We start from the raw sequence: 15,652 nt of genomic DNA, 5'->3' as shown, positions 1-15,652 counted from the left end.
AAAAAAAAAAAAAGAAAAGAAAACCCTCCGTGATATTCTTCACTTGTTAATCACTAAATTAAAAGCTTTTTTGTGTTTCAAATGAATCAGAAGGAAATGTGTATTTCATAAGCCAAATGCTAATATTGTATTACATTATTCAGCAAATACTGCTTTCATGTTCAAACCGATTTTTATCAAAACAGAGTAATAAGTTCCTGTCATGGAGATGGCTGTACAGTTCAGTTGAAGTAGACAGGCATATACATGTGCCATGTATAGTCATTATTATATGGAATGAGGGTGAGGAGTTCGTCAATGATCCTTCTATCAAATTTTCTTACAAACGCAAGGTATGTTATAATTTTAATATTTACTTTCATGGATTTCAGTAGTAATAAAACACAATAAACCTGAATGGCATAGACAGATTGGAAGTTTGTTTTAACCCCAGCTGGATTTAGGTTAGGGACCACTGTCTTTTCACTTTTGTACCCACAGATGAACATAGGGTTAGAAAACATAGGGTTATCATTGTTTCTGTTATAGTTTGTGCTTTGTTTTATCTTCATGTGTCCCCTATATATATCCCCTCTAGAATCCTATCATTGTTCAGTGCTTGTGTCATATTCTCTTTTATTCTGTACTGTTTTACTCAGCTTCAGTAGTAGAATTGCCATGTGAATAATTTAATGTTATTTTTAAGCTTTCAGTTAAAAGTGTTGACTGAATCAAAGATTAAAGTTTAGGCTTTCACTGTAGATTCATATCTAAAGAATCTTCTGTATACTGCTTAAGGACTATGTAAATTAATTATTTTATTAACACAGTCATATTTTCTTTTGTGGCTGGTTAGATGCTTAAATCCCCTTTGATAGAGAGGTTTTCTAAGCTTTGAACTGCAACTGTTAAACTATTGCTGCAGCTTTCTTGTTTGACTCTATATCATTCTTTAGTCTAGAATTCATGTGAATTTCACATTTAAAATAAAAATCCCAGAAAAAAATTATGAGTTAATTTCTGACAACATGTTTCACAGTCATATTTTGATATATGAAAGGTTTTGTAAGCAAATGAGGATAAATTTTTTTGTTTTACCTTAAGTCAAATACAGGAAACTATTCAGAGACAATATCATCTGAGTCCAAGAAACAGATTTGTGATTAATGGAATCATCTCCCACAAAGGTGATTGTTTTACTAGGATTAAAATTTATTTAAGTTGGTTGATTGTATAACAAATTAATTTCCCACTTATTCAAGAATGATTCCTGCATCATTGGAGAAGTTGAAGTAGGATACTAATTCAAGTAGAGGATTCAGTTAATCAAGTGTATAGAAAAGTGATTGTTTATTTTAATACAGTATTTACCTTTTGGAAGCAATGAAGATAAAATATTACTTTTATGTTCAAATAAATTTCACCCAAAGTTTAAAATATGTTAGTAAGCTACTTTCATTGTAAGATATTTCAAAGTTCTTATTCTATGAATACAGAGTCAAATAAAAAAGAATGACCAGTGAACACTATTTATATTGCTCCTATCTCCAGGTGACCAAAGTACAAATGTAAAATGCACAGACATTTACTGAACATCTGCTATATTCTGCTATGTGTTATGGGAACAAGTACAAGAGATGTCCCTTCTTGCCAGCACAGATAGCCTTCTTGTTAGAAGATACACATACACACACACACACACACACACACACACACACACTAATTCTCCTACTTCCTTCAAAAAAATAGTCTTACATGAAAAAAATAAAGTCTCCAAGGTGCTTTTGTTCTGTGTCATTAGCCCATTTCTCAATAATTTCATGAGCTAATGGAAACTTTATAAGCATTTCTCTCAAAGAGTTAAGCTTCCTAACAGTTTTAACAATAATAATAATAAAAAAGCAACAGCATCGAAAAAGATGACCCACATTAGGTGTATCTAAAGCATTGATAGCCTTCAAATTGTCTTGGTAACTAAGTTTATAAACAGCAGGAATTCAGAAAGAATAGATAGCAATAGTGACATTTTCAGTTGTAGTTTTTCTTTTTATCTGAAATTTCATAATAAAAATAGTTTAAACTATATAGGAAACTTTTCTCAAACTTACAAGAAAGAATGTGAAGACACGTTGAGAGAAGCAAGTAGCTCTTAGTGTGGAAATTCTTTTCTTCTGAGCAGATACTTGGAGATGGACTTTCTCTCAAAGGAGTTGACTTTATTTTCCCATTAGTTCAGTCAGCTCCTAATATATTCTGAAAATGTGGAAAGGGAAGGACAAAACACCCACCACACACACTGTATGCTCGCCCTTTCAGAAAAAAAAAGGGGGGGGCTGTCACTGTGTTAAATTCTGGTTTTCCCTGGGGAAAAGCTCATGACAAGAAGTGAGAATACTGATGCCATATTCAATCACTGTGGTCTATGAGCACAGATCTAAGAATCAATACAAAGACTTCTAGATCAGGGTGCCTTCAATATAATGAAATCACTTGACTTATAATTTGAAGATCTTCAAAACATTCATACCTACTAACATCCAAATAGATTAAATAGTATTTAATGGGAAGTTGCAATCATTTCTATACACATTAACCATTGTTCCTTTAAAAAGATGTGTGTGTGTGTGTGTGTGTGTGTGTGTGTGTGTGTGTGTGTCAAGGCTCCACAAGGAATATAATTCATAAAATAAGTTCAGATAATAAGATCAACAGCAGCTGTGGGAAGCATGTTTAGGAATCAAGAAAGTAGACAAAATATCCCAAAGGGACTTATTAAATATTATTCTGTAAAATTTGACTGGGCACAAATAGAGAAGGAATATTTTCACCAGGAAATATTTTTTCCACTTCATTGTCTAGTGATTTTGATTTCAGAAAGGAAGAAGGAACCCTCCAAAGCTATCAATATTACCATTTTCCCTTCTTCCTGAACTACAGATGAGCTAACCATGTTTTATATCTTCATGGACTATAATGGACACAACTAATGATGTCTTCTTTTGCAGTTTAAATACTTCTTTGATTCATTTATTTATTGTTGCCATAGTCAAAAAAGAAGAGATAAAACATATACTTTCCTATATTAGTATTTTACTATATATGCCAACCTACTAAGGAAATAATAATCTAATTATATTTAGTAGGAAAAAAAGTAACCATGGTCACTTTAGCATGGACTTTTGTCCTTTAAAGATTTTCACTAGAAGGCTTGCTGGTGACTAGAGTCCACGCTATACCCTTGCTCAGGCAGATGGCTACGGGTTTCTGGTATCTAAAAAGAAACAGTCAGTCTTACCCACACATTGTTTATTGTACAATTTAGTGCCATACAAGTTGATAAATTACATTCCCTCCATAATATTTCTAGTCTCTTTTACTGCACTTATAGTTTTGTGTTTAAGTCCTTTTTGAGATTTGTTCAATCAATTCCTTTTCTTCTATTTCATTTTCCCATGTTTGTTATCAATGTTTTCCTAGCTTAATAGAATGAGTTTGGTCATTTTCTTCTTTTCTAGTCTCAAAGCTTGTGGTATAACATAACAATAAGTAGTCATTTGAAGACTGGTAAAATTTAGAACTTTGTATTTCTTAGAAAATTCTTGGAATCAAGTTATTTTTCTTGAATATATATTGTTTAAATTTTCTATTTTTACATAAAGAAGGTAAAGCTATCTTTTTAAAATTTATTAAAGCACACTTTATCCAAAGTGTTCTATTTCTATTCTTATTTTAAAAATCACTGCCTTTTCTGCAGATTTTTATCCCTACTTCGTATCTATGCTCCCATCTTCTTACTATGAAGCCATTCGCTATAGTGGCCTTTTTAATGTAATAAACTTTCTATTTTGAAATTTTTTTATTTTTTTATTTTTTCTTTTATTATTTTCTTTATTTACATTACAAATGCTATCCTGAAAGTTTCCTATACCCCCCCCCCGCCCCTGCTCCCCTACCCACCCACTCCNACTACTTGGCNCAGGCCTTCCCTTGTGCTGGGTCATATAAAGTTTGCAAGACCAAGGGGCCTCTCTTCCCAGTGATGGCCGATTAGGCCATCTATTTTGATATTTTTTTAACATTTAAAATAAAATTTTCTCTTACATAAATAATGTTCTATGGAGATTGCAAACTCTGATTTGAATATTTAAAAGAAGATTCATTCAGTGTAGTTACAGTGAGAAAAGAAACAGAGAAGTTCCGTCATTCCCCATGTTGCTGAATTAAAAATTCTCTACAGTCAGCTCTAAACATATATATATTTCAAATAAACAAACAACACTAAATAGACCCAGTTGCTTGGTGTGTATGTGTGTGGGGTATGAGTATGCCAATGAACTTGCCCATAGGTAGGTACGTGGAAGTTAGAGACTGCTTTTGGATGTCTTTATTAATCACTTCATCCTATTTTTGAGACTTTAACTGGACCTGGAGCTTCACTGCCTACCAACTGACTGAGATCCACCTATCTCCATCTTCTCACTATTAGGGTTGTTGTAGATTCATGCTATCATGCCTAAATAATAGTAAGTATTTTATTAGAAGACACTCTCTTTGCCAAACAGATGTCAGGAAAGAATATTCAAAGTTATGAGGAAAGGGCTACTCTAAAATTTTATACTCTGCTTAATTATAATTAAAGAAAAAATAAACATATTTCAATACAAAATACAGTATAAATTGTCTATCTCATGTTTTTTTGGTGAAAACAGTAATGCCTATGGCTGGACAAAAAGGGACTACTTTAAACATGTATATTTCATTAAACTTGGATTTCTACATATACACAACTTACCAAAATGTAATCATGATGAAGTAAATAATTTAAGGACACTCATATCAACCCAAGAGACAGAAGCAGTGGTTAACATATCTACCAACTAAGAAAAGCCCAGGGCAAAATGGATACAATTCAGAACTCTATAATACTTTTAAGGAAAAACAAATGCCAATACTCTTAAAATTATTCCATAAAATAGAGGGGGAAAAAAGAACGTTTAAACTCATTTATTGAAGCCAAGAATGACTTGGTACTGAAACAAAAGATTGAACAACAACAGAAAATTAGAAAACAATCTCGCTAATGAACATAGATAACAAAAATTCTCAATAGAATGTTTGAGATTGTGATCCAAATTAAAAAGTATATTAAAAACTTTACCCATTATGTGAATGTGTTACACATATTCAAATGTGTGTGGATACATTTATGTATGTGGAGGAGGTAAATGTTGCTTGTCTTTCCGGATCACTCTCCACATTCTATGTTACGGCAAGCTTTCTTGAAGCTAGAGCTTTGCAGTCCAAGTCAGTCTACTTAGCCAGCTTGTTCCAGGGTCTTGTCTCTGCCTTGCAAGCACTAGAATTACAAGCAACCGCTGTATGTATCCAGCATTCACATGGGTTTGTAGGAACGAGACCTCCAGTCATCACACTTGTGGTGCAAATGCCTTACCTACTAAGACATCTCCCAAACCCTTCTGGGTTCTTGTTTTAATATCATTTTTCTCCATGTGATCAGCCTAGAAATGATCACATTTTGTGAATTTGTTCCTAGCAAATTTAATTTTATTTCAGTAAGCGTACATTTATTTCTAAAATTTGTAATATATCCTTTAGTGATCTTTCCTTGGTAATTTCTTACCCATTTAAAGTAATGGCTATACATTTAAAAATCTGTTTACATGTTTGTCTTGTCAGGGTTTCTATTCCTGCACAAACATCATGACCCAAGAAGCAAGTTGGGGAGGAAAGGGTTTATTCAGCTTACACTTCCATGTTGCTGTTCATCACCAAAGGAAGTCAGGACTGGAACTGAGCAGGTCAGGAAGCAGGAGGTGAAGCAGAAGCCATGGGGGAATGTTTCTTACTGACTTGCTTCCCCTGGTTTGCTCACCTTGCTTTCTTATAGAACCCAGGACTACCATCCCAGGGATGGCACCACCCACAAGGGGCCCTCCAGGCGTTATCACTAATTGAGAAAATTTCACACAGCTGGATCTCATGGAAGCATTTCCCCAACTGAAGCTCCTTTTTCTGTGATAAGTCCAGCCTGTGTCATGCTTACACACAAAACCAGCCAGTACAATGTTCAAAACAAATAAATATGAAGTATGTATGAGATAGCTCATTCCTGATGGCATAAGGTAATTGCCATGAGATGGGACTCTGCATCCAGTTTACATTTGTATTGTATTTCTTGGTAGATTAAAAAACTGGATTAAAAGGTTATTGTGCAAAGCCAGTATTCTACCTGCCCTTTCTCATGGAGATAATTTTGAATTCTATCCCTTGAGTGATATTGAGTGCACTGATGTTCTGTGGCTGCAGCAGGTGTCTGCCTGCAGTGTTTAAGGGCAACATTCCTGCCTGTTATAACCCCACCTTGTGGTACTCATAAGGCTGGTGGAGAGCAAGACAGTTATGGCAGACTATTTAATGGGAATCTTGCCTGCCCTTCTCCATTTCCTAATTTTAAGAAAGATTCCCAGCTTTAGTTTCCCACTATCATATGAAGTACTTTAAATTCATTAGTTCTCAAGGACACCACGGTTTCCACTGAAGCCAGCTTGTAGACCCCACAGCCACCACATAGTGTCTGCACCTCTCACGGGGCTTCATGTGTGTTTTGCTTCACCCCCATAGAAATGTTTGTTACACTAGAAGCTGTTTTCATATTTTTTATTCACTCTCTTTTTGAATTATCTGTTACTGCTTTGTGTTTAAAACAAAAATTATTGAGCTCTTATCACTGGAGATAGGAGCAATACTTCACAATGGGAAACCATATGCATTTATAAGTATAGATGTGATGATATGGGAATTAAGGAGAAAGAACTACAGGTATGGAGCATATAGAGATATGATTTCATGCTTGAGTTTTCCCTTTGATGACTCTGATCAATCCTCAGAAGAACTAGGCAGGATTTTAAATGTTTTCTTAGAGTTACCATTTAAATAATTTTGGATCATTACAAGTTTGTTTCACAATCAATTTGAATTCTTCCACATTAAAAAGTAAAGGAGAATTTGTGAGATCATAAAATGTTTAAGATTGAAGAAAGCTTAGAGAGAATTTTGAAATGTTTTCTCAAAATGAATTCTTCACATTTATACAACTATTCACAAGAACTCTTGCTAAATAACTCATAATTCCAGAGAATATTTTCTCATATTGATTTCAATTCTGCAGCATCAATAAACCTATTTATTGATTTGTTTTTCCCTTTGAGAAAGGTAATAAACAGTTACTTTTGCCTCTTATCCAATGTCCTTTGGAATGAAGGGAATTCATTTTTCTATTTTTTTATTAGTTCTTTGAGAAGTTCATGCAATTTTAATCATATCTACCTGGACTCCCCAGCTTCTCCCAGACTGTGTATTCTGATTCTGATTTCTGTGTCCCCAAATCTAATTACAATCTGGACATGGGCATTGTCATGAATATTGAAGAATCTCTTGTATCAATTATCTTTGATTGGTTAATAAAAAGCTGAACAGCCAGTGACTGGGCACAGGAGGTAGGAAAGCTAGCTTTCCAGTTCCAGCCAGGGGATTCAGGGGAGGAGCCAGGTAGAAAGATTTGGCCATAAGGAAGGTGAGGGTGCAGAAGAAGAAGGGCCTTGAGGTGGAGGAAAAAGGAGAAGGAGAAGGGAGGGGAGAAGAGGAAAGAGAAGAAGAAGAAGAAGAAGAAGAAGAAGAAGAGGAGGTAGTCATGAGGCCAGGCATGAAAAGGAGTTGCCACAGAGTTCTCCATGAGGTCAGACAGCTGCAGAAGAGTGAGCCAAGGAGAGACTGAATGCAGGCAACCCAGGGCATGTGATTGGGGAAAAGCTAAGTTAGCACAGAGGGTTAGGAACATCTGCTCAGATATTGTGCTTAAAGCTTGGTGAGTAAATCAATAGATCTCTGTCTCAGGTATTTGGAAACTAGCCTGCTTTTTTTTTTTAAACCCTGTAACTCTTAAATTTTATCATGTAGTGCCCTTTTTTTAAAAATAAATTCAGTAAGCCTAATCTGTACTGCTGATATACTCTGGGATGTGTCCATCCACTGGTTTCAAGGACAACATATGAGAGTCCATACTACTAAAGAAAAGTGACTCCCCTTCCTACTTATGTCTACCTTCCTTCACTGTGCTAGGATTCAGATGAACACACTATTAAAGTGACTCCTAAGAATGTAACCTTGTGCACTTAGAGTAGTGTAAGTCTCACCCCTTGTCAGAGAAGCCTCAGTGCTAAATGGCATATCTAGGTCACACTCCCTTCTCCCAAAACTCAGGGAATTGTGGAATAGGGGGTAAAAATATTGTAAGAACCATCGTGGTGCTTTACTACAAGGAAACAGTTTCAGTAGGGACATTGAACATTGCACTTGCACTGGTTGTAACAGCAGCCACAAGACCTGGCACATACTCAAGACAAACAAAATCAGAGCATTCTGCTTCTTTTTGTCTTCTATTTTCCCCAGTGAACCATTTACAGCAATTGCTGTGTCTGTTCACTCATTGATTGTTCTTCTGTATACTTCAATGCTGATGTTTCTAGCACCCTGGATGCTGGTAACAACATAGTTATCAACGTGACACACAGCCACAGTGGCTGCTGAGATGACAGACAAGACACAAGGAACAACATTGGTGAGTTCATATCTCCACAGGTGTTTTTGACAGGTACCATCTGAGAATTCTTAGTGTGCCGGCAGAAAGATGACAATAACAAGCCTACAGACTAGTCATTTTAATATCTCTTTTATATTCTAAATGCTAATTCAAGAATATTTATGGACTACATGTTTGAAATACTAATGAATTTAAACATCACAATGGTATCTATTATTTCTAAGCCATTAATTTAAAAAATTAATAAAAATAATCTCGGAATTAAAGTGATATGAAGTAGAGTATAATTTTTACCAAGGATTATTCTTATAATTTTATCTCTGAGCAGGGACAATGAAAATTATTTTAGACCAAACCTGGAGTGCCATCTTCTTTTATCTTTCCCTAAATTAGCAACCAAAGAAAAACAAAACCACAATACCACACAGCTGAAATAGCTGAAGATTTTGAGATACATTCATTATTTAGTAAACACTATATTAATTTATGAGTCATTAAAATAAAATTAGATTATACAGTTCTATGGATGTTTAGTCACGAGATTTATCATCACTCAGTCTTACTATGTGATATTCTTATATTTGATACATTACTTATCAGAAACACATTTTCAAACCAGATTGACATATACAATATCATTTAGCTGCATAAAAGTCATATGAGGGCTGGAGAGATGACTTAATGTTTTAGAGCACTGACTGCTGTTCCAGAAGTCCTGAGTTCAACTCCTGGCAACCACATGGTGGCTCACAACCATCTGTAATGGGATCTGATGCCCTCATCTGGTGTACCTGAAGACAGCTACAGTATACTCTCGGGACTCAAAGAGAGGGATCTTAGACGAAATGCCCTACATTGGGGAGAGGGAACTTGTAGAGCCCACCTCCAACAGAAAGACAAGGCATCAAGTGTGGGATGGGGTTGCCATCCCACAGTCAAAACTCTGACTAATGATTGTTCCTGTCTGGAGAACTGCAAGGATGGAAATGGAAAGGGACCCAAGGAAAAGAAGGTCCAGTAACAGGCCCAAAGTGTGATCCAGCTCAAGGGAAAGCCCCAAGACCTGACACTATTACTGAAGCTGTGGAGCACTCACAAAAAGGGACCTAGCATGATTGCCCTCCGAAAGACTCAACAAGCAGCTGAGTCAGATGAAGATATTTGCACCCAACCAATGGACAGAAGCCGCTGACCCCTGTGGTTGAATTAGGGGAAAGTTGGAAGAAGCTGAGGAGGAGGGCAACCCTGTAAGAGGAACAGCAGTCTCAATTAACCTCGATCCCTGAGATCTCTTACACCAGACCATCAACCAGGCAGCATACACCAACACATATACAGCAGAGGACTGCCAGGTTTGAGTTTAGTCAGAGGAGATCTACCTAACCCTCAAGAGACTGGAGGCCCCACGGAGTTTAGTGATCTAGTGGGACGGGGCGGGGTGGGGGTGGGGACACCTTCCTGGAGATAGGGGAGTGGGGTGGGGAGGAGGTATGGGGGTGGACCAGGAGGGGAATAAAATCTGAAGTTTAAAATAAATGAATAAAAAGAACTGGGCAGTGGTGGCACATGCCTTTAATCCCAGCACTTGGGAGGCAGAGGCAGGCGAATTTCTGAGTTCGAGGCCAGCCTGGTCTATAGAGTGAGTTCCAGGACAGCCAGGGCTACACAGAGAAACCCTGTCTCAAAAAAAAAAAAAAAAAGTCGTATGAAATAACTATGAAAACATTATCATCTCTATATACCTGACCTATGATACAGTCAAACTTGGAGAAACCATTGTTCAAAGCTGATGAATTCAGTTAAGTCCTGACAGAACTGAAGCACAATAGAGTGTTAATATTTGGTCTGTTCCTATGTATTGTAATGCTAAATTCTATACCCAGAAAGTCTAATTGCTTATGAGTGAATTCTCAATTTTAATAGTTTTTGTTGAGCAAACCTTGTTTCTTAATTTAAACTTATGGATTATACAAAAATGGAAGAGCCAATTACTGGAGGGATTAGAGGCAGGTGGGTTTTGAGTTGGGGATTGCAGTAAGGGGGTAGGGGGAGAGGAGAGAGGAGACTGAGAGAGGAGGAAGCCACCATGAGAGGAGATGGACCGTGAGCACATGGCCAGGAGAAACAGTGAGCATTTGGGGTATGCTGTAAGGGTCATTGAATGAAGACAGCAGAGAGTATGCAAAGACAAAGAGTGTTTATTTGGAAGAAACATTCAGCATGTGGGGTCAACCATTCTTCTAAATGGTGACCCCAGACAAAGGCATGCAGGCCTTCTTATAGGGAACTGGGGACACTCCCTAGAAGGATTAGGTAATCTAAAATTTCATTGGCTGGTGCTGGGGAGGGCACAGGTAGTCTGTGGTTTGCATTCCTATGTCCTGAGCTTTTAACCACAAGATAAGATAGGGCTGCCCAGCAGAGCTGCCCCATCCTGAGATAAGATATTTTCCCATTTTTCTGATTATCCCCAGACTGTTTTCTGGAAGAAGGTTTTACAACTTTGTTTCTGGATTTTATGGTCTATTCCTGGAGCTGGTGCCCAGGACCTTCCTTTCAAATTCAGACCTGGTCCTTAAATGGAGACAAATTGGGTTTTTGTTGTCCTTTCAATACCATTGAGGAAGTAGCCAGCGCAGCATCTAGAAAAGTAGATTACGAGTTATCCCCAGTAATTGTCAAAGCCAATTAAAATAACCACAGTCCATGTCTCATTCACTAGTAAGCTAGAAAGGGTAAGTTTAACTTAGCTTAAGTACAACAGAGCAAGCATCTAAGCCTACCCTGTACCAGATTCCTACTCTGTCTTAGTTCACGAACCCAGAGCACTTGGCCCTGGACATGTACGCACCAGGGGAACGGAAGCTTCTGGGAAAGCAGTCTTTGTAAAGGAAAAGAAACAAGTTGCTGTTAGTAAGAAGCCCAGAATCACAGGCCTGGTGTGACTCTGAGAATAGTCTGCTCTCTCTCTCACTCATGTTCCTCCTGCTGTAAGGCTTTGTGATATTGCAGAAAGGTATGGAGAGGGAGTTACTGTGCAGATCAATCAGGCTACTCTGGACATGTGTCTTATCAATGGTAACAGTGATTCTCTTGGCTAAAGGCTGCATTGTTTCTAGTACTAATGCTTTGGCCACAATACTGTGAATTTCATATATTCTGCTTTTTCCCAGGCTGGTGAGCCTAACACATGTGGAGAGGCATTCTGTGCTGTTTGGTGAAGAGAGTAATGACGAACAGAAAATAGCATGGCTCAGGCATAACTCTCAATTCTGTGCAGCTACTGGCCATGCAACATAGGACAGGTTACTAAATCATTTTGAAATGATGTCTTATCTGTTAAGCTGAGGGAATCTGCTTTTTTTTTTTTTTCATGTGCTGTTACAGAAAATGGGGTGATATTTGGGAGGTACTAGGGAGAATTTAATTCATAAATTCATGCATCTTTCCCTGACTTTTTCTTAGTCCTTTGAAAGCTATGACTAATGTGGAAAGAATATATCTGAGGAGGCCATGACACCAAAATAACATGTTTATTAACAAATGAGCATTCAAATGTAAAGAAAGTAACAACCTCTTCTACTCGGGTTTTTCTGAAGTGTCTGTATTTCTATTAGTGTTGCTCTGATGAGCTTTGGAATTCATGTATAGTAGTTACAAGTTTAACTGATGTATTCTGCACCCATTTAATCTTTTTTAATCTAATTTTTTTGAGCATTTTGAACTGATATGAGAGTAAATTCCATCCCTTGAGTACATTTCTCCCACAGAGTCTTAACTGTTTTAACTATAATAAATAGTAGACAATTTGAGAATATAAAAATGGTTCAGGATGAATGAGAAAAAAATCTTGATTCAATCTAGTAATAATAATAATACTATAATTCTATAGTACTTTATAGTGACATCCATTGAAAGGCAAAATTAATTTACTTGGGTTTTTTCTCTTGTGTAGATTTTAGAGCAAAGGTTGTGGATTTCTAATGACTAGAAAAGTGTACCTATTATGGAGATAATTGCAAGAGACAAGATATTTTTCCCAGGTGAGTTGAAAGTGCAGACCAGCCAGCAAAATAATACCATAGAAGAGAAAGTGGGAAGAGAAAGTTTCCCTCTGCTTCTTTATTTCATCAGAAAACAATAATAAGGGGTCAAAGAGAATAAAAAAGAATTAAGGCACAGTAAATAGAATGACCTGTGAATGTCACCAGTGCTAGAAGGATAGAGAAGGAGCAAATGAGCATAGAAACTGACTGTGTTAAAGAAATCACTTCACCGGGCATTGGTGGTGCATGCCTTTAATCCCAGCACTCGGGAGGCAGAGGCAGGTGGATTTCTGAGTTCGAGGCCAGCCTGGTCTATAGAGTGAGTTCCAGGACAGCCAGGGCTACACAGAGAAACCCTGTCTCAAAAAACAAACAAACAAACAAACAAACAAAAACAAAAAACAAAAAACACTTCATCACGCTGTGATGGTTGCTTAGTTCCCTGATTTTCTCTTAAAATAAACCCAAAGGCTCTTTCATATTCTGACTATAGAGGCCCAGGAAAGCATATTTCCATTACCCGGGGTACATGTCCATGGAACTTCGGTGAGATTCCTAAAAGTCCTGTTGTTATACTTATTGTATCTTTGCTCTGGTGATCTACAGTGTTCAAATAACTATCTGTTTTCCTTGGTGCCTTTATCCTGTGCTCTACTTTTTCACCCTTATATAGATTTTATGCAATTGCAGTACTGGTGAACTGCCACCCTTATCACTTTGTAATGGGAATTTCTCTAAAGCCTTCCTTCATGTTTACTCTAAATACAACTTCTCTGTAAACCTGTTTTGGTTAATGATACAGAATAAGGGGAAATTAAACAAACACCTTGATTGTTCTTTGCTTTTCACTTAAAGGAAAAACAAAGCCCATGCAATTAAACTTTTTTTCCTGTAGGATTAAAGTTATCTGCTCATTTGGGTGATATTCATAGTAAAGTCATGTATCAGGTACTCCCTCCATTCTTAGTCCTTGCTACATTCTCAGTAGGGGTTGCTTAATCAAGATGCGTATTTATGCTGCATTGTTAGGGGTATATACTGGAGCACCATATGTATAGGCTCTTTAGCATACATTTATGTCAATAGGAAGATGGAAACAACTTTAAAAGGAAACCACACCTTAAATAATGAGTAATCAAATCTTATATGGTTCTGGAAGAGAGAGGAGACTTTCATGACTCCTGGCTCCTGTGCATTGCTGCCTCCTGACTCTTTGTAACCGGTACATCTGTGCCTTTCTAGCTGTGCTTTGGAATTTGGTTATTTGGTAAATAGGGGAAAACCCTAATCAGTATATACTCATGACCTCAGAAACCTATGAGACTGTAAAGCGTTTTATTTCCATTCCTACACTCTCATAGAAAATACACTATATAGCTCCGCAGACTCTCTTGGGTATTCATCTTGATCTCTGTTTCCACAATACTCTCTTCACGGCACCCTTGACCTCAGTGTTCCTCAGGCTGTAGATCAGGGGATTCAACATGGGGTTGAAAAGGCTGTAAAACAAGGAAAGAATCTTCTGCTGCGTTTCTGGGTGCTGGGACTTGGGGGCCATGTACATGACGATGGCGCTACCAAAGAAGAGCCCGACCACACAGAGGTGGGAGGAGCAGGTCGAGAAGGCCTTTCTGCGACCCTCCCCTGACTGGATCTTCAGGATGGCGATCAGGATACGTGTGTAGGAAACCAGCACAAAGCACAGTGGTCCCACTAAGATAAATACAGAAGCTGCAAAGATGACAATTTGGTTGAGCGTTGTGTCAGCACAGACCAACTTAAGGACAGACAATATTTCACAGAAGAAGTGGTTGATTTCATGGCGCCCACAAAACGGCAGCCTCAGGATAAGAACAACGTGCACCAGGGCTAGGAGGGAGCCACATGCCCAAGAAGCAATAGCCATAGTGGTGCACACCTTCCAGCCCATGATGACAGAGTATTGTAAGGGTTGGCAGATGGCGGCATACCGATCATAGGACATCATCACCAGGATGAGACACTCGGTGTGAGCAAAAGCCATGTATAAAAATGTCTGCATTATACACGGGGCAAAAGAAATAGATTTTTTCTTAGCGAGAAGGTTTGCCAACATCTTGGGGACATTGTTGGTAGCATATGAAATATCGACGATGGCCAGGTGGGAGAGAAAGAAGTACATGGGGGTGTGGAGTCTGCAGTCAAGCCAGATGAGTCCCAGAATGACTCCGTTCCCCAGCAGAGTGAAAGTATAGAGCAGGGAGAAGAGGCCACAGAGGAGTATCTGCATCCGCGGGCTGAGGAGGAATCCCTGCAGGATGAACTCTGGGACCCATGTCTGGTTCTCTGTCATACCCTTGTGACAGGCCCTGTGGAGGTCACTGCTGTGGGCAATGAAACGTGTTCTGAGGAGCAAAGACAAGTGTGGATTAGCTGTTAGAAAAATAGAGGGTTGTTTCATGATGCACACTGTGGGGCTTTCAGTTAGCAATCACTTTCAGAATCATTATGTTAAATCATTTAATACACTGTAACAAAAAAATGAAAATCCATTAAACCTAACATAGATATGATCCCAAGCTGTTATGATCATATCCACATTTCCCATTTCAACATTTATTTTTGAATACAAGATCATGTTGACAATGTGAATTTTTATTTTTCAGAATATTTAACTATTTTATTTTTGAGAAGACATTGCAGCCATATGTTCCGTGTTTGAGTTCTATTCAGTTCTCATGTTTTGTTTCTACATTCTCAACCAAGTCTTTCCTGTCTTATGAATTATGCAGAGTACATTGCACATGATAGGAACTCAACTAATAAATAAAGAGTATGCCCTTCTGATCAGCCCCAGCACAGGGCCACCTTGGGCCTGAACTCCGTGGACAGTCCCATGGACCCCAGAGGACACTTCACCCCTCTGGCGCCCTAGCAAGCTCGGGAGCTTAGGATCACTGGTGAGTAGAACAAAAAATCTGTTACAACAGAACCGGAAGTGCCAAGGGCCAGCTGTAGTACAGACACA

General features: G+C 37.9%; 1 protein-coding gene across 1 annotated transcript; it reads right to left on the bottom strand.

Annotated features, from left to right (window-relative positions):
- Positions 1 to 14,044: 14,044 nt before the first annotated feature.
- Positions 14,045 to 14,977, bottom strand: LOC110316970 (olfactory receptor 2A5). Its single transcript, XM_021191296.1, has one exon. The coding sequence runs from the start codon at positions 14,975 to 14,977 to the stop codon at positions 14,045 to 14,047; it is 933 nt and encodes a 310-aa protein (XP_021046955.1).
- Between the last annotated feature and the right edge of the window lie 675 nt (positions 14,978 to 15,652).

The sequence above is a fragment of the Mus pahari genome, chromosome 2 (genome assembly GCF_900095145.1).
Source record: "Mus pahari chromosome 2, PAHARI_EIJ_v1.1, whole genome shotgun sequence".
In the NCBI taxonomy this organism is placed as follows: domain Eukaryota; kingdom Metazoa; phylum Chordata; class Mammalia; order Rodentia; family Muridae; genus Mus; species Mus pahari.
Note: the sequence above shows the minus strand (reverse complement) of the source record. Positions and strands in the feature narration are given on the sequence as shown.

What these genes read in the sequence shown, in the direction of transcription:
- LOC110316970 (XM_021191296.1), bottom strand. Translation starts at nt 14,977, where the DNA reads ATGACAGAGAACCAGACATGGGTCCCAGAGTTCATCCTGCAGGGATTC.